The sequence below is a fragment of the Elgaria multicarinata genome, chromosome 15 (genome assembly GCF_023053635.1).
Source record: "Elgaria multicarinata webbii isolate HBS135686 ecotype San Diego chromosome 15, rElgMul1.1.pri, whole genome shotgun sequence".
Taxonomy (NCBI): Eukaryota; Metazoa; Chordata; class Lepidosauria; order Squamata; family Anguidae; genus Elgaria; species Elgaria multicarinata.
In genome coordinates, this window is record NC_086185.1 from 23,583,822 (window position 1) to 23,601,169 (window position 17,348).

Here is a 17,348-nt window from a genome sequence, read left to right on the forward strand (position 1 = left end):
ACTAAGAAACTTAGATGTTTTTAACATGCCCTGCAGCTGAGCTGGATTCCCCACTCCATATAGTTGTGCTGTTGATTGTGTGTGTCTAAATGCAGGAGCTTACATTTAGCATTATATCCTACCTTTCCGATAAAGCATACTACTGATCGCGCCTCGTTTAAAGGAAGTCTGTGACTGTGGGTATCAGCCCACACCAGAATTTCTGAGGCTGGCCCTGGGTCCTGTTATACTCCTCGTAAGACCAGAAAAATTGGGTCTTGCCAGGGTTATGGGGATCTTCTAAGCATTTATGTATTTTATTCTTGTGGTTGTTCCCTGCCTTGATCAGGATGGAGAGGTGGGTAAGAAATAAATGTTGTATTATTATTATTTACTGCACAATTTAAAATGAATGTCTGGAATGAACTTGTAACTTGAAGTGGAACCTGAGGAACCGATGACCATAAATAACATATAGACTGTGACAGGCAGGCAGGGGAGGAGTCAAGGACCACATGCTAAGCCAAGCAGCAAATATATCAAATATTTTATTTTCAAGGCAAACATTTTTTTAAAAGATTTAACCTCCCCCTCCGGTGTGGCTACAACCAATCCAAAAAAGCACACACACACACCCCTAATTGTACAGGGTACTTCACACCTTCCTTTAGCTGAGTGAGCTGCAACTCTGGTCCCCCAAGGTAGAAAAAAGTTTTAAAAAACCAAACTCTGACGTGACACCAGAAATGCTGCCTCCCTGTTAGTGGTGCTGCCACAGGCCTCTCCCTCCCTCCCGTGGATCAGCTGCTGTAGAAAAGTGAGTGAGTAAGTAAGAAACAACGGCAGTGGTCATGGGGATCTCCGGGAGGCAGCAGGGCTGGTGACTTCTTAAGAGTTCCTGAGAGGTTTTTTTTTCCAGAATCCCCCCAGTAGCAAATGACAGCTTGGCTCAGGAGATGTCTGGCAGCGACGAACACTGGACCGGTACTTCCCTGCTACACCACATGCTTCAGGTTCCCTGAAAGCAGAGAGATCATCAATCAATCAATCAATCAATCATATTTTATTTGCACCAAGCCGTTGGCCATGAACATTAGTTATAAAACAGACAATAAACGTCCAGAGTTCAAGAAAAAAACAAAGTCCTTAACATATAAAATTCCGTGTCTCCACGTAAATAAAACATTAAATACAGTTAAGGCTAAAATTATATAATATAAACTCAGGGTTTAAATTATTTCAAATCATTGGAGATTGTGCAGACCAAATTTCTCAGACAAATTTTTGCAGTACCTAACTGTGTTTCTAATGCTGCTTTACGGCTTGAGGCTGGTGTTATCAGAGGGGTCATCACAAAGGTCTCTTTCGCCTGGGGGAGGACGGTGGGTTTTGTCCTCTCAGCCTGAGCACTGCCTCTGGATTGCAAAAGGCAGGAAGGAAGCAACTACTACAAAGCTTTCTAGCAATGATGTCCATATGACTTTGCAGCCTCCACCAGCCACAACATTTAGATGTGCCCACACAGGTTGTTCTCACCATGGGGAGGGTTTCCTGGTGGCCTCTGATGTGTGTGTGTGTGTGTGTGTGTGTGTGTGTGTGTGTGTGTAAAATAGTGTGTTAAATTATGAAACTCACTCCCACAAGATGTGGTGATGGCCACCAATTTGGATGGCTTTAAAAGGGGGTTGGATAAATTCCTGGAGGCAAAGGCTATCCATGGCTACTAGCCCTGATGGTTGTGTGCTATCTCCAGTATTTGAGGCAGTAAGCCTGTGTGCACCAGTTGCTAGGGAACCTGGGTGGGAGGGTGCTGTTGCACCATGTCCTGCCTTGTTGGTCCCTGACTAATGGCTGGTCGGCCACTGTGTGAACAGAGTGCTGGACTAGATGGACCCTTGGTCTGATCTAGCATCAGGGCTCTTCTGATGTTCTTATGGTTTAATTAGTACAATTTAAAAACTGTTGTGCTGGGGAAAAGTGTGGCACCAAGAGGAGGTTTTTCTCAGGTTGCACTCCCCATGGCGAGTGTAACGTGAACACCAGCCTTGTGTTGTCTCTCGTCACACCTGGGGAGGAAACGGAAGGCAAGCAAGCTCCCTTTCAAGCCAAGCAAAGGAGGGGGAGGGCAGAGGACTCACCTTTTACACAGTTGAGAATTTCTTGGATTCTCTGTGGCTCGTTGCGGTCCGGCCTGCAGCTTGGCGTGATTTCCAGGATATAATCAGGGCCGTATTCTGTGAAGAACTGCAAAGGAAGAGAGGAAGGGAAATGTGGGAGAAGGGCAAGGAGCATGTGGAGATCTGGGGGTGGTGGTGGAAGGGAATGAACCCTGGTACCCCGAGACCCCTCACCCCATTCCAGATGAGTCTCTGATTTCCCAGACGAATGTCAATCTCTCTGGGGAAGAAACAATTCCTCTGGACATCTCCTGCTGAGAAGCCTCATTCTCTTTCTGTCCACCATCTCTGCCTCCCCCACTCCCCACTGCATGCAGCCCTATTTCCACCAAGCAGGATAACGCCCTTGTGCTACTAGCCACAGCGATCTTGCCATTTGGCAGGTTTCAACAAAATGTTACCAGTCACAAAGCGCAACACTTAAGGGACCAACAGCTGGGATTGTTTAGCTTGGGAAAAAGGAGGCTAACGGGAGGCATGATAGAAGTGTACAAAACTATGCATGGTGTGGAGAACGTGGATAGGGAGGCATTTTTCTCCCGCTCTCATAATACTAGAACTCTGTGGGGTCACCCCATGGTGGGAGATTCAGGACAGATGAAAGGAAGGACTTCTTCACACAGTGCATAGTTAAACTATGGAATTTGCTACCACAAGATGTAGTGATGGCCACCAATTTGGATGGCTTTAAAAGGGGGCTAGATAAATCCCTGGAGAAGGCTATTGATGGCTACTAGTCCTGATGGTTGTGTGCTATCTCCAGTATCCGAGGCAGTAAGCCTGTGTGCACCAGTGGCTGGGGAACATGGGTGGGAGGGTGCTGTAGCACCGTGTCCTGCTTTGTGGGTCCCTGGTCGACAGCTGGCTGGCCACTGTGACAACAAAGTGCTGGACTACATGGACCCTCTGTCTGATCCAGCATGGCTCTTCTTATGTTCTTAAGAAGCTGTCCATCGCAGACATTGACTTACGCTGTGCTCTTGGGGCTTGAATCTGAGAATTGTATCATGCGTGTGCACACCCACTTTCATTCCATTGACCTGGTTTAGACGATCTCCCTGGGTTAAACAAGTCGTGCTGGCTTGTTTATGCTGCAGTGCAACATTTGCCCAATCACACACCTGGGCACAGCTTGTCGTATCATCTGAACCCGAGCAGCATGGCTCGATGGAGGAAGAAACAACCTGCAGATAATCCATGGGCTGTTGTTGGATTCTTCGAGGGTTGTTTCTCCTCCAACAAGCCATGCTGCTTGGGTCTGGATGACACTAAAAGCCGTGCCAGGTTTGGTGCCCTCTCAACAATATGAAAGAACAAGGGGACAGGAGCAGGCAGAAGAAACATCACAGCCTGCTCCTGTTGGACTCTTCCCCCACCCCCACAGGGCAAACTGTCATCTTGGCCCTGTGGGGAAGAAGAAAGAGCAAGGGGACAGGAGCAGGCAGAAGAAACATCACGGCCTGCTCCTGTTGGACTCTTCCCCCACCCCCACAGGGCAAACTGTCATCTTGGCCCTGTGGGGAAGAAGAAAGAGCAAGGGGACAGGAGCAGGCAGAAGAAACATCATGGCCTGCTCCTGCTGGACTCTCTCTCTCTCCTCCCCCCTCCCTCCCTCCTGAACTCCTGTTCCTTGTGTGTCGTGTCTTTATTTGACTGTAAGCCTGAGGGCAGGGACTGTCTTTTTTGCTAAGTGTAAGCCGCTCTGAGAGCCTTTTTTGGCTGAGGAGCGGGGTATAAATATGATAAATAAATAAATAAATAAATAAATAAATAAACAAACATGGCTTTGAATGGCCAGGACTGGTTTTGGCTAAGTGGCAGGTCTCAGCTCTTGCGCCCAGAGGAAGGCCTGCTGGAGCTTTACCTCATGATCTGGAATCTCGGAGCTTAACGTTCTGCCTAGAATGACCCCAGTCAAATACGTCCAGCAGCGAGCTGTGTTGGCAAGATGGTAGCCTCCTGTCTCCAGAAGCGAACAAGCGCCCAGTCCGAAAGCGGGAAGAGAGAAAAGAAGAAAGAGTGACGGGTGTGACCGAAAGGACCACATTTATTTATTTATTTGTTTATTTATTTTATTACGTTTATATACCGCCCCACAGCTGAAGCTCTCTGGGCAGTTTACAACAATTAAAAATGATAAACATTAAAAGTATACAAAATTTTAAAACCATCAAAAACATAAAAAACGTATAAAAACAACAGTATCCATTTAAAAACAACAATTCTGAGGTCCTTTAAAAACAAACTTAACGTTGTTAAATGCTGTTAAAATGCCTGGGAGAAGAGAAAAGTCTTGACCTGGCGCCGAAAAGATAACAACGTTGGCGCCAGGCGAGCCTCATCGGGGAGATCATTCCACAGTCGGGGGGCAACCACTGAGAAGGCCCTCTCCCTTGTTGCCATCCTCCGAGCTTCCCTCGGAGTAGGCACTCGGAGGAGGACCTTAGATGTTGAGCGCAGTGTACGGGTAGGTTCATGTCGGGATGATACATATCAGCAAGAGCCCTTTTGCATCCTTCGAGCTTTATCAATACACCCATTTCCAGCCCTGGGAACAAAAGCACAATCGCATTTTGCCCCTGCTGTAATCTGCAGGACCAGAAAAAGAGCAGATCAATGGCGCAAGGACGCCAAACCCGCTGAAAGGCGTTTATGCAACGGCAGCAACCCGAGACTTCTCAGAGCATCCCGGAGTCACAAGTGCTGGGTCGTGAGTGGCGTCTTCAAAACCCCTCCGATCCTTTTTGAGCATCCCGCCACTTACTCACCTCCTCCCAGGACGAGGGTCGGCAGCTGCCACTGCAGCACGTAACACAGGCACCTGCCAATCCCTTCGGGGGTCATGTTGAACGAACACATGGGGTCGCCGGCGATGGTATCCGCTCCCAACTGCAGGACTACGGCTTCGGGGCTGAACGCCACACGGACCTCCTTGAGCACCCTGCAGGGGGAAAGGTAAGGCCCCCCGCCGCCCTGTTAGCATGAGAGCAGCAAGACAGGGTGTTGTTCTCAACAGAGCATCGGCTAAAGCCCACCGCCCACCCCACACACAGACACGCACGCCTTTCTGAGCCCAGCATGGCATGCCAGGTTTCCTCCCCACCCACCCACCCACCCAACCTGATTGCATTGAGGCTCTATCTGGAGCAGGAGAATTCTGGGCACAGGCTAGGGACTTGTCTTAGGTACGGAGGGAGGACTGCGTTGCTCTCGATGGGCTGGCCTCCATTTGTCAGGCTGCCGAGCCAACGGAAGCAAAACAGCTGAAATCTTAGTTCAGAGGTGGGGGACCGCTCCTGGATTATTACTCCCCATTATCCTCGACCGTCGGCCACGTACTAGCAGCTAACCTGGGGAAATGGCAAAGACGTCTTCTTAGATGCGACAGGACTCCTGCTTACAACGAGGACTGCACTGCCAGCTGTACCAGGCAGTGCAGAAGACACCAGGGCCCTGACAGTAGGAGGGCAGGGGGAAAGCAAGGGGTGTGTATTGGGTGCAGGGGAAGAGGCAGGAAAGGCTGCGTCCGGGGCTTAGAAAAAAGGCAAGTGAGAGGAGATATGATAAAGGCAAACAGAATGATGCCTGGTGTGGAGGAAGGGGATAGGGAGGCATTTTTTCCCCTCTCAGTGGGTGGCGGGGTATGTGTCAATCCTATGAAATTGACTGGTGGGAAATTCAGGACAGATAAAAGGAAGTGCAGAGTCAGTTAAAGGGAAGCACAGACTTCGAACTCGTTTCCACAGCTACAGCATTTGATAACTCAAGATGTAGTGACGGTCACCACTTCGGAAGGCTTTGAAAGGAGATTAGACAAATTCACAGAGAAAGCTATCGATGGCTACTAGTTGCGCTGGCTGCCTGTTGGAGGCAGTATGCTTCTGCATACCAGTTGACGGAGAACGCAAGCAGGAGGGCTCCACTGTGCCTGTGTCCTAACTGTGGGCTTCCCCCGTTGAGGCCTCTGTGGGACCCTAAGGTTGAACTAGCAAAAAATGCAGAAAAGGCCAGGCTGGTGAGCCATGAAAACCGTTGCAAAAGACAGACATGGTTCTGAAAGAGCTGCAGCCCAGCCTGAGGACGGGCTCTGGACAGGGCTTCTGGGTGGATGCTTACGTCTCGCAGATCTGGTAGTATTTCCCATCCTGAATACCATCTTGGATGGGCACGTTGACACTGTAGTAGCGCCCCTTCCCCAGTCCCACGTCCGTCACATCTCCTGTCCCTGGGCATGATGCAAAAGAGAATGTTACAGCCTTAGACCGGGAAGAATGTTCTGTGCCTCGTGGGACACATAAGCGTGCCAGTATTGTTTGCTCTGTAAGTGACACGTGAACTACCTTGTCTCAGGGTCATACCTGCCTCAAGAACCTATGGAGCTGGGCTGAGGCAGAAGAAAAGCAGCACAGGAGCTGAGCCACACCTGAAGGAACTTAGAAAAGTGCTCACAGCAACCTCTGGTCCAGCTGCACCTCAAAGTGTTGGACTGCTGGGCTGAGCTTTTATTTTATTCATTATCACATTTATATCCCACTTTTCTTCCAATGTAGAACTCAAGGTGGCTACATATGGTTCCCAGATGGCCTCCCTGCCACGACACAGGCTCTGAACACCGGGCCTGGCCAAGCACCACCGCTTGATACGTCTGAGGCAAGGGATAAAAACCACCTTCCTCCAAACTATGTGGAGAAAGGGGTTTAAATGGAGAAGGATTTCAATATAAAAATAAAACACTGTGAGTTATATGTGCTGAGGTGAATTATTGTCAGAGTGGGTGCTAAATGCGTAAACTTCAGATGATAAATGCCAAACGGACACGTGGGATTTTTGTGGTAGTTAAAAACAAAATAATTAAAATTTGTTTTTAAAAGTTCACAAGTTTTGTTTCAAATAAAACATTTAAAACCTTTTTGAAACCTTTCAACCAATCCTTTCACTCATTCACATATGCGTTTTTCTTTCTCTCACACAATCACTCTTGAGCTTTCTTTATTATCTGTATTGATTAATATACATCAACTACGTGCACACCACACTCCAAAGTCACCACTCTCTACCCTGAACCTCAAATTTCCCAGAACTTAAGTACTCTAAACACAGAGAGCACTAAAGACTCTAAGAGTACCTAAAAAGTCTCTTCCCAATCCCCTCAATCCCCCCCTTATATATCACTCCTCCCCTTCCCAAGACATTCGAACTCCGCCCACTCAGGCCAACATTCTAAAAACCACAGACTTACAAACTGCAGACATACATTTGGGAACTGACTTGTGGGGTGTAACGCCACACTCCCCTCCAAGCCCTGACCAGACCCAGACCTGCTTAGCTTCAGCAAGGCGGCTGCCTCCTGTGCCTTCAGACCACATCCTGGCTTTCACTGTCCTTGCTGCTTGGGCGCCATATTCTGACCACAGCTGCCTAGCTGAGTGGCTGAACATCTCCAAGCACCATGCCTGAGGACCAGGCGATTGTTATACACACAAACCCAATTTGGCAAAACCAGCAGAGGTTTTTTTGTTTTTTTGAGCTCTCCAAATATTTGCAGCACAAGGTGTGCAACATAAACCGGGGGTGGGGGTGGGGAGGTAGTCTGGTGAAAGGAAGGAGATTCCTGCATTGAGCAGGGGGGTCAGACTCGATGGCCTTATAGGCCCCTTCCAACTCTACTATTCTATGATTCTATGAGAAATGGAATCTCAAAAATGAAGACCCAAGAATACAACGCTTTTCAACGATATTCCTCCTCAGGGGAAATTGACAAAAGGTATTCATGTAATGTAATCGGCACTCAAATTTCTGCAAAAATTACATACATTTATAATGTAATTTATAAAAACATATAATTTATAAAAACATATAGTCACATGATTAAAAAGCGAAAGGACAAGAAATCCACTCTTTCCTTTTTCAACAATATTCTACGTTTTTAATAAATGTTGCGTCTAACTTTTGTGTACGTTTTCATACCAATTATATCATATTCATACCCATCATTAATTTTTATTTGTAGTGTCCCTGAGGAAGAATAGCTTAGAAACACGCAGGGCTTCTAAAGCATTATTTTTGCGCATTTCTGGGACTCCATCTCTCCTACCCATTTCCTTTTCTCCTCCCATTACAGAAACCCAAAAGTTCACCACCCATAGCTCTGGAAAGGACTCTAATGAAAACAGGAGTGCTACATGCAGATCCAAGAGACAAGATGGAATCAAAGAAAGAGACCCACGACGTCTACTTTTCCTTCTCGCAATCAGGGGCCAGTTGCAAGAAGGTACAGTGGAATGAATGTAGAGAAAGAGGAAACTGAAATGCTCCATCATTTTGCAGCCAGCACAAGATGGAAAGCAACAGGGAATACCGCAAAACTTCTAGGGCTGGGGTGGGCAGCTTGTCTCCCTCTAGAAGTATTGGGGTACAGCTCCAACAGCCCTAGCCAGCGAAGCCAATGGTGAGGGATGATGGGAGATGTAGGCCCAAACATCTGGAGGGCCACAAATTGCCCACACTTGCTCTAAGGGTTCCTATGTTTGCTTTCTCTTGCACGGAGCAGAGGTGCTCAGAGAGATGGCGGGAGAAGAGACTTCGGTTAGTGGTGGCACGAGAAACCGTAGGTAGGCTTAAAGGAAGCAGAGTGCGACACAGTAAACATAGGACTTGCCTGGGAAAAATCCTGGTGAAAACTTATGCAGAGACACCGTCATGACTTTGGAGGTGAAGCTAAAGGCGTCTTCTACACCTGGGTGGGGCAAGAGAGACAAAAAGAAATGCAAGCTTCACAGCGCATCTCACTATCATCAGCCACTCGTGTAAGCCAGGATCAAGATCTCTGGGTGATTTGCAATAGGATCCCCAAGGATGTCTGACTCCTAATTGTTTAACAATAACAACTAAAGACGTCAGACCTGGCCACGGCGACACATGCCTTAGTTACATCCCGATTGGATTACTGTAACGTGCTCTACGTGGGGCTGCCTTTAAAGAGTGTTCAGAAACTCCAGCTGGTTCAAAGAGCTGCAGCCAGAGTGTTGACCGGGGCTAGTTACAGGGAGCACACGACTCCCCTGTTAAAACAGCTCCACTGGCTTCCAGTCTGTTTCTGGGCACACAATTCAAAGTGCTGGTTATGATCTATAAAGCCCTATACAGCTCGGGTCCAGGTTATCTGGAAGATCATATTCTCCCTTACAAGCCTGCCTGTGCTATAAGATCTTCTGGGGAAGCCCCTCTCTCAGTCCCACCACCATCACAGGCACATCTGGTGGGAACGCGGGAGAGGGCCTTCTTGGTGGCTGCTCCAGTGCTCTGGAACTCTCTTCCCGGGGAAGCTAGGCTGGCTCCCTCCTTGATGGGCTTTCGAAAGCAGGCAAAGACTTTTTTGTTCCAGCGGCCTCTGGCGAATAATCAGGACCTCTGTGCCAAGGACTTTTAAAACTGTCATTTTAAATGTTTAAATATTGGAATATATTTAATATATTTTTAACTTTGTATATTTTTATTTATAGGTTTTAAATGTATGTTTCAAATTTTGTAATGCCGCCGTGAGGCTCAGCACTGGACAAAAGGCGAGATGATATTATTATTATTATTATTATTATTATTATTATTATTATTATTATTATTACTCCTACTCCTCCTCCACACAACCAGGCTGCTGAAACAAAGAAAACTTGTGGGGCGGGGGGGGGGGGGGGGGGAAACCAGGAATTGATTTTTGTATAAAGGGCTTGTGAGCTCTGTTTCGGAACTAAAAAAAAAATCCTGGACAGAGATCCACTCAGAGGTGCCCTATTCCTCAATGTCCACCCCTTTTATTAAGCCATGATTTTGCACTTGACTCTAACTGGTAAATCTCAGGATTTTAAGGGGAAAGACTAAGTAAATCCCACAAGGTTGAAGTCTGCCTAGCCCTGGTGTGACATCCAAGAGGACAGCCTGTAGAGCAATGCAAGGGAGCTAAGTGGAGCCAAACATTGACCCCTGTCCGCCTTTAGCCAAGAGAGAGCCAGCCGCAAACCTAGCCTGAATCAGAGAGGATGAGTGTTTGAAAGAGCAGGAACTGGGTGGAAGGAGGGACCGGTTGTGTGCAGCTGCTGCCACACCCTCCACACCCCCAGAACCAGAGCTTCCATTCCAAAGTACTTAAATCACACCTTGCTTTCCTTGTGCAAGAACTGGTTTCATGTTCAAGGTTCAGACATGCTTCCCTTGTGGCTGCAGCCCAGAAACCCACCAGAACCCGTGTAAGGGAAGAATGGATGCCTTGCTCACTCAAGTTGGGGTGCAGCTTTATTTGGGGGGGCTGATGAATGCAACCATAACAAGACAAGGCATGGTTAATAGGGTGCTGGAAGGATCCTTACCATCCCCGTGATGGAGATCTAAGTCGATGTAGAGGACGCGGTCAAACTTTCGTCGCAGCTGTAAGATACCCAGGACAGCATCGTTCAGGTAACAGAAGCCGGAAGCTTCATCTCTACAAAAAAACATTCCTGGTGAAGTATGAAGTTTTGGAGGCTGCCAAATGAAGCCTACACTGATAAAGAAACCAGCCTCAAACCCTGCATTGAAGGCAGATTTCATAGAGAAACATAAGGAATACAGAAAAAGAGGCGGCATGGGACAGGAGGTTGTCTTATGGCAGGGATGAGGAAACTCTTTCAGGCCAAAGCCCAAGTTTCATTTCAGGGAAGCTGTCAGAGACCACGCTCCAGTGGTGGGAGGGGCCAAAGGCAAAAAAAGGGGTGGAGCAAAAGAGATGGTGACAAATAGTAAAAAGCACCAGGATATTTTAGCTTAGAGCCAGTAGCTAAGCTGTATGTCAAATTGTGATGGCTTATCGCTTATAGCAATAAAGATTTTATTCATTCAAGCTTTAGGAGAGGGGTTTCAACCTTTTAAGGAGCCTCGTGTGGCGCAAAGCAGTAAAGCAGCAGTTTCTGCAGCTGAAATTCTCCCCACGGCCTGAGTTCGATCCCAGCGGAAGCTGGTTTCAAGCAGCCGGCTCGGGTCGACTCAGCCTTCCATCCTCCCGAGGTCGGTAAAATGAGTACCCAGTTAGCTGGGGGAAAAGTAATAACGGCCGGGGAAGGCAACAGCAAACCACCCCGCTATAACGCCTGCCAAGAAAACTTCAGCGAAAGCTGGCGTCCCTCCAAGAGTCAGTAATGACTCAGTGCTTGCACGAGAGGTTCCTTTCCTTTTCCTTCAACCTTTTAGAAAGGGGGGGGGGGATTCACAGAAGCTGGGAATGCACCAAACCATTAGAGCTTGGGGGTCATTTGAAGAGCCTCAAGAGGGCCAGATTTGCCCCGCCCCCCGGGCTGAGGTTCCCCACCTGTGTCTTGCGCAGATCAGAGAAATGAACCATCCAAAGTGGTGATGGCCACCAATTTGGATGGCTTTAAAAGGGGGTTGGATAAATTCCTAGAGGAGAAGGCTATCAAGGGTTACTAGCCCTGATGACTATGCGCTATCTCCAGTATCCAAGGTAGTAAGCCTATATGCACCAGTTGCTGGGGAACATGGGTGGGAGGGCGCTGCTGCACCATGTCCTGCTATGTTGGTTCCTGGTCAATCGCTGGTTGGCCCCTGTGTGAGCACAGTGCTGGACTAGATGGACCCTTGGTCTGATCCAGCTTAGCACTTCTTATGTTCTTAACCAGTCTCAAGTCAGCATACGGAGCAATAAAGGGACTTAGAGGGCAACCTCCACCCCCATTTCTAGCATCCAAGACAAACATTTCAAAGGATAGAAATGGCTCATGCCTCCAATCATGTTTGTAGCAAGCTAGAACGGCAGGTCCTCCTCCCTGTACGTCTCAACACATTCCTCCCTCGGCTGATTCTTGTGGTGCGATCCAGCCTCTTTCCTCCTCCAAAAGGAGCAATAACCTACCTGGCCTCCCCCTGTGGCCGAATCTAGTTCTCCTCTCACTGTAAGCAGCTTCCTATGACAGACCCCGGACAGAGACGCCTGTTTCCTTACTTCTTTGCATGATGCCACCCTCCGGGCCAGTTGATGGCTACTTTGCACTTGCCCTCCACCAGACACTGGGCTGCCGTGATGGTGGCCCCTCCCACGGCGGCCGCGTAGTCGAAGATCCCTTCTGTGGCTGGGCAGTCGTAACCTGCAGAGATCGCAGGCAGAGGGGAGCTGTAGAGGAGATCCCTGGTGCAAGCAGCAGGTCAGAAGCGGACGTGAGCCCGTCACCACTCCCCGGGCGAGTGCTGTCTGCCCCGGCATTTAGCACGGGACTCCTCCAAGAAAAGCCCCAAATTGCAATCTCCTCACCTAGTCCATATTCCACAGATTCTGGATGGTCGTCATCGCCGTCTTCACTGACTTTCTGTAGATGCTCCAGGTAAGCGTCGGTATGGAAGCTCGCCATCTCCTCCATGGAAGCCACTTTGGGCTTGATGACCCTGGGAAGACCAAGGAACAGGGGGACGAGTAAGTCCCACAACTGCAGAACGGCTCACAGCCGTGAAAAAGGAGAGAAAGCTGTCATGGGGAGGGAGGAGAGAACAAGGCAGATCCCGGAGTGCCTGGGCCTCCTTCAGTGGCTGCTTTGAGGAGACCCATTTGCATCTCCCAGACTACGGAGGGACATTTTTTGGTTCCAGGGCAGCATTCCTCAATGAAGTCTGTACTCCTACTTGCATGCAGTTGGGAAGACTTGCCCTGCTCTGAAGAAAAGAAAACAGAAGGTCTTAAAGGAAGTAGGAAAAAGCCTGAAGTCATCTGCACTGGTTCCTGAGGGGGGGGGGGGGGAACAAAATCTACAATTGGGCAATACCTTTATTTGGACCAGCCAGATGGCCACAAAAGATTGTGCAAGCTTTTGAGTTCTCCAGAACTGTTCATCAGGCCAGGTAGTACAAAAGGCAGGGGATGGGGGGAGAGAGAGCAATGGAAAAATCCAAAAATTTGGCAAGGTGTTGCAGCTATAAAGTCTGCAGATTAGACTCAGTTTCAAAACAGAGATTGCAGATCGAATGAATAAAGTCACTGGGAGGCATTGCAAATATCAGACGACACTGCAGATTCTGGAATTGGGAAGCAATGGCTGACCCCAATTTCCAAAAACACAAAAGGTCACATCTGACTCAGCTCTGACTCTTGTTCTGGGCAAAACACACAGGTTCTGGGCAGACAAAGCGAATCATGACAATCTTTATGTTAGCAAAGATAGAGATTAATGTTTTTAAAATGACGTTCTCTCTCATCACAAAGGGGCCTACATATTACTAAACAGTGGGCCTGTTGAGAAGACACCTTAAACCCTGCTGGTTAAGACTTTTGGTTAAGCAGCACGGTTTAAGGTGTCTTGTGCGGTGCATTTTGCTAAACCCTGCTCACTCACTAACCACAGTCGGACTGTCTACAGCAAGCTTTGCGGCTCTAACTGTGGTTTAAAGTGTTGTGTGCGACAGCACGGCTTGTGGTTAGTGCTAAACCCAGAGAACCACATTTTCACTAACCACAGATCCTGAAGTGACATCTGAAAAGCCCCAATGAGTTGCACACAAGGGCCGCCTTCAGGGATATGCAGAAAAATTAAGGAGGAATGTAAGCGGCAGAAATATCCACGCCTTTTGAGTTCACAGAACCTCACTGGTCTGTGGTAAGCTGTGCTGATTCTGCCTACCTCATATGATCCAGCAGCGAGTAGGCTTTGATCAAGGAATGCACCATGCTGGCCTGCGAGGGAGAGATTAACAGAGAGAGACACTGAGCGGAATCCCATCAGCTTCAGAGCACTTCAGGGCCAGGCAACCTTCCCAGGCCACGTAAAGCTGGGCCTAAGCAACACATCTGCATAATACATACTTCCCAAAATTTATGACCTTTCTCTGGGGCTGCTTTCCCACACGAAAAGCATTTCTGTGCAGGAGGTAGCCCGATTCAAACCCATATGTAGATCATTGCGCCTGACAAGTGACCATACATGGATGCTCTGGCCACATCGTTTGTGGCTTCCTAGTGTGCGAACAATAACATGCCTCCACGTAGAATCACGTGTGTTATGATTTTTAGAAAAGTTTCATTTTTTTCCACACCGATGCACCCAATACAGGAAACATATAATGTATGAAGTGGACTTTCAACCAGCTACCTTGCTTTTCTTTTTTTAGGGGGATGTTATATTTCTCAAAGTGCTCCTCCCTGCAAGGAAAGCAACTGATCCCCTTTGCCTTTCCCCAAGAGCCCCTGGGATTTGCAAAGGAGGATCCAAGCAGCAGCCAAGTCCTTGAAGTCCACCTGTTCCTTGTTTTGGGGGGACCAACCCCAAAGCAGCAACTCCAGTTCCTGCCATGTGAGAGTGAAGCAATGACAAAAGGTGCCTTTAAGGACAACTTAAAACGGGGGGGGGGGGGCACAGCTGCGCTACTGTGGCCGGTTCCACCCTCGTCTTTCACAGCAGTGCAATTATGCCTGGAAAGGATGCTTATGTGTGAATGGTCAAGTTGTGTGTGTGGGGGGGGTCCCCAGTATTTCAACCTGCTGTGAAAGCCCCCCCCCCCATGAGGAGGAAGTTAAAACGGGGGGGGGGGGGCACAGCTGAGCCACTGTGGCCAGTTCCACCCTCGTCTTTCACAACAGTGCAATTATGCCTGGAAAAGATGCTAATGTGTGACTGGTCAAATTGTGGGGGGGAGGGTCCCCAGTATTTCAACCTGCTATGAAAGCCCCCCCCCGAGGAGGAAGTTAAAACGGGGGGGGGGGGCTTTCATAGCAAGTTGAAATACTGGGGACCCCCACACACACCTTGACCAGTCACACATTTATACCTGGAAAGGATGCTAATGTGCGACTGGTCAAGGTGTGTGTGGGGGTCCCCAGTTAGGGTGACCATATGAAAAGGAGGACAGGGCTCCTGTATCTTTAACAGTAATGTAGGAAAGGGAATTTCAGCAGGTGTCAATTGAAGAAGGTGAAATTCCCTCTTCATCACAGCAGTTAAAGCTGCAGAAGCCCTGCCTTCTTTTGTATCTGGCCACTCTACTACAACTACTATAGCTTTAACTGTTGTGATGAAGAGGGAATTTCACCCACTTCAATTGACACCTGCTGAAATTCCCTTTCCTACATTACTGTTAAAGATACAGGAGCCCTGTCCTCCTTTTCATATGGTCAGCCTATCCCCAGTATTTCAACCTGCTATGAAAGCCTCCCCCCCGCCCCCATGAGGAGGAAGTCGAGCTGCCTGCTCCTCCGCCCCACCAAAATAAGTGCTCAGCCGGGAGCATACCTGGATCCAGCGACGCCTCTGCCAGCCCCGCTCCCTCCGCCCCAGGACCTGCAATGTGGGGCTAGCTAGGGATGACTCCACGGGGGAGAGAGCCACCTCCAGCCCCACTCCCCAGAGGCTGTTTTCTTTTTCCTAGCGCCGCCGCCGCCGCCGCCGCTGGAGGGCGCGCTGGGAGCGCCCCGCAAGGCGCTGCAGAAACGCTGAGGACTAGCAGCATGACGCTTGGCTCGCACCCACTCCTCCCCCTCCCTCCCTCTCCCTCTCCCTCCCCCCGGGGCCCACTTCCGCTCACGCACCCGCTGGGGCACTTTGCAGAGGTCGTCGCATCGCGCCACGTACTCGGCGCTGTACACGTAGACCGGCGGGGGCGGCTGGGCCATTGGCGCCCCGGGAGCGAGCCGAGCCAGACCCGCTGAGCACACGCCTCGGTCTTCCCGGCGAACCGGGCGCTTGTTGCTGCCCGGGCGCTTCCGGGAAACGGACTTCCTGCCGCGCAGCATGCCGGGAAGCGTAGTTCTTTTTCTTTTTTCTTTTCCTTTTTTCCCCTGAGAGAGGCGCCTCAATGTCAAGCAGGCATCATCCTCTTCCAGGGGCGGGGCTCAGTCCCCGGAAGTGTTCGGTTTCTAAGTGGAACAGAGTGCCCCTGAGCGCGTGCAGAGTAACTTTTGCACAATGGGCAGCGGCAACAGCCAGCGTTTGCTTTCTGGCGACAGGGAGGGGGGTTGAGAAATACTTCAGATTTAGCGCCTTCCTCAACATGATATATTGTAGTCCAACACTGCTGGAGGGCAACTCCCATTAAGGCCAACGGCTCTGCTGCCTGGGGATGATGGGACTTGAAGTCCAACTCAGCTGAGGGACGCCAGGCAGGTTTAGAAAGAACTCCGATAAAGGACAGGACAGATAGGATGTGTGATTAAAAAATTTCAGTAGAAGAACCAACAATAATACAAATGTTCCAATACTCCAGCCGTTCCCATACTCCAGCATAATAAGTCATTTTAACAGTTTGGGGCTCTCCTGAGTCCACACCACACTGACATAACCGCTTGGTGTTCAGGCAGATGGAAGCATCCAGACTCCATTGCTGGCTACATCTCCAAAGCCATGACTGCTGCTCTTTTGTCACTTCCTCTCAAGTGTCACTCATCCATCACTAACACAGGAGCAGCACCTGCCACTCACAGAGGGCGCATCAGGGCAAGCCTGGCTCTGTAGTTCCTACAGCAAGCCTCACATCTGCCTGTGTTCACATGTCCAACGGTCACTCTCAGCCCCATGTGAAATGTTGGGTATTTCCAGGCGCCATCTATGCAAATGTATTAAAGGGAATACACCTCCTCCTTCCCAAGCCAGTAATTTTATAAGAAAAAGTAACCACACAATATCTGTGGGACATTTTTACTTTCCTCAAGCCTATTGGGTGGTTTTATATGACAAAAATCAGACTAAAGTGGGCGCTGCAGCACAGTGTTGCAGCATGGACTGATCTTGGGCAGGATTCCAGCTCCACTATATTCACCCTTTCCCTTTATTATTATTTTTCCTCTCAGTCCGCATTCTGTGGTCACGGAGCATGTGCAGTCCTTCATTGAGCAATTTTGGATCCCCCCACCCTTAGGGGCTTTTCCTAAAGTATTTTTGTACTTCTGTAGGCGTTCTGTTTCCCTGAGCCTGCTAATACTTTCATTTTCATTTATTATATTTCTATACCGCCTCATAGCAGAAGCTCTCTGGGCTTCCTCTTGTGCATGGATGGTTCTGTTTTGATTACATAAAGAACCACACTCAGGTGATTGCTTGATTTGTTAATTAAATGTATATCCTGTCTTTCCACCAAAAATGGTGTAGAGAATGATCACTGCTGGAGTTGAGTTTCCTACTCTTTGTTCGCCTTCAGCCACCAGTGGTAAGTAAAAAAACAACACATCAGACATCA

The 17,348-nt window shown here is 48.9% G+C and overlaps 1 protein-coding gene across 2 annotated transcripts; it reads right to left on the reverse strand.

Moving 5' to 3' along the window:
- Positions 1-503: 503 nt before the first annotated feature.
- HDAC8 (histone deacetylase 8) lies at positions 504-15,826 on the reverse strand. 2 transcript variants are annotated; one of them, XM_063141763.1, is made up of 11 exons: positions 15,706-15,826; positions 13,805-13,857; positions 12,448-12,578; positions 12,142-12,283; positions 10,517-10,629; positions 8,815-8,892; positions 6,273-6,381; positions 4,925-5,097; positions 4,021-4,115; positions 2,118-2,223; positions 504-997 (listed from the first exon to the last, which is right to left on the reverse strand). In XM_063141763.1, exons 1-11 carry the CDS (start codon positions 15,787-15,789, stop codon positions 975-977), a joined length of 1,107 nt encoding a protein of 368 aa, XP_062997833.1. In that variant the 5' UTR covers positions 15,790-15,826; the 3' UTR covers positions 504-974. The 2 variants fall into 2 exon arrangements, with proteins under 2 accessions (XP_062997833.1, XP_062997834.1); XM_063141764.1 differs by lacking the exon at positions 504-997 and having other exon boundaries at positions 2,136-2,223; positions 4,021-4,119.
- Positions 15,827-17,348: the final 1,522 nt, after the last annotated feature.

What these genes read in the sequence shown, in the direction of transcription:
- HDAC8 (XM_063141763.1), bottom strand. Translation starts at nt 15,789, where the DNA reads ATGGCCCAGCCGCCCCCGCCGGTCTACGTGTACAGCGCCGAGTACGTG. An exon ending in ATCTGTGGAATATGGACTAG is followed by an intron (nt 12,284 to 12,447) that starts GTGAGGAGATTG and finishes CGATCTCTGCAG; the next exon opens with GTTACGACTGCCCAGCCACA. An exon ending in TTCACCAGGATTTTTCCCAG is followed by an intron (nt 6,382 to 8,814) that starts GCAAGTCCTATG and finishes CATCATGCCCAG; the next exon opens with GGACAGGAGATGTGACGGAC.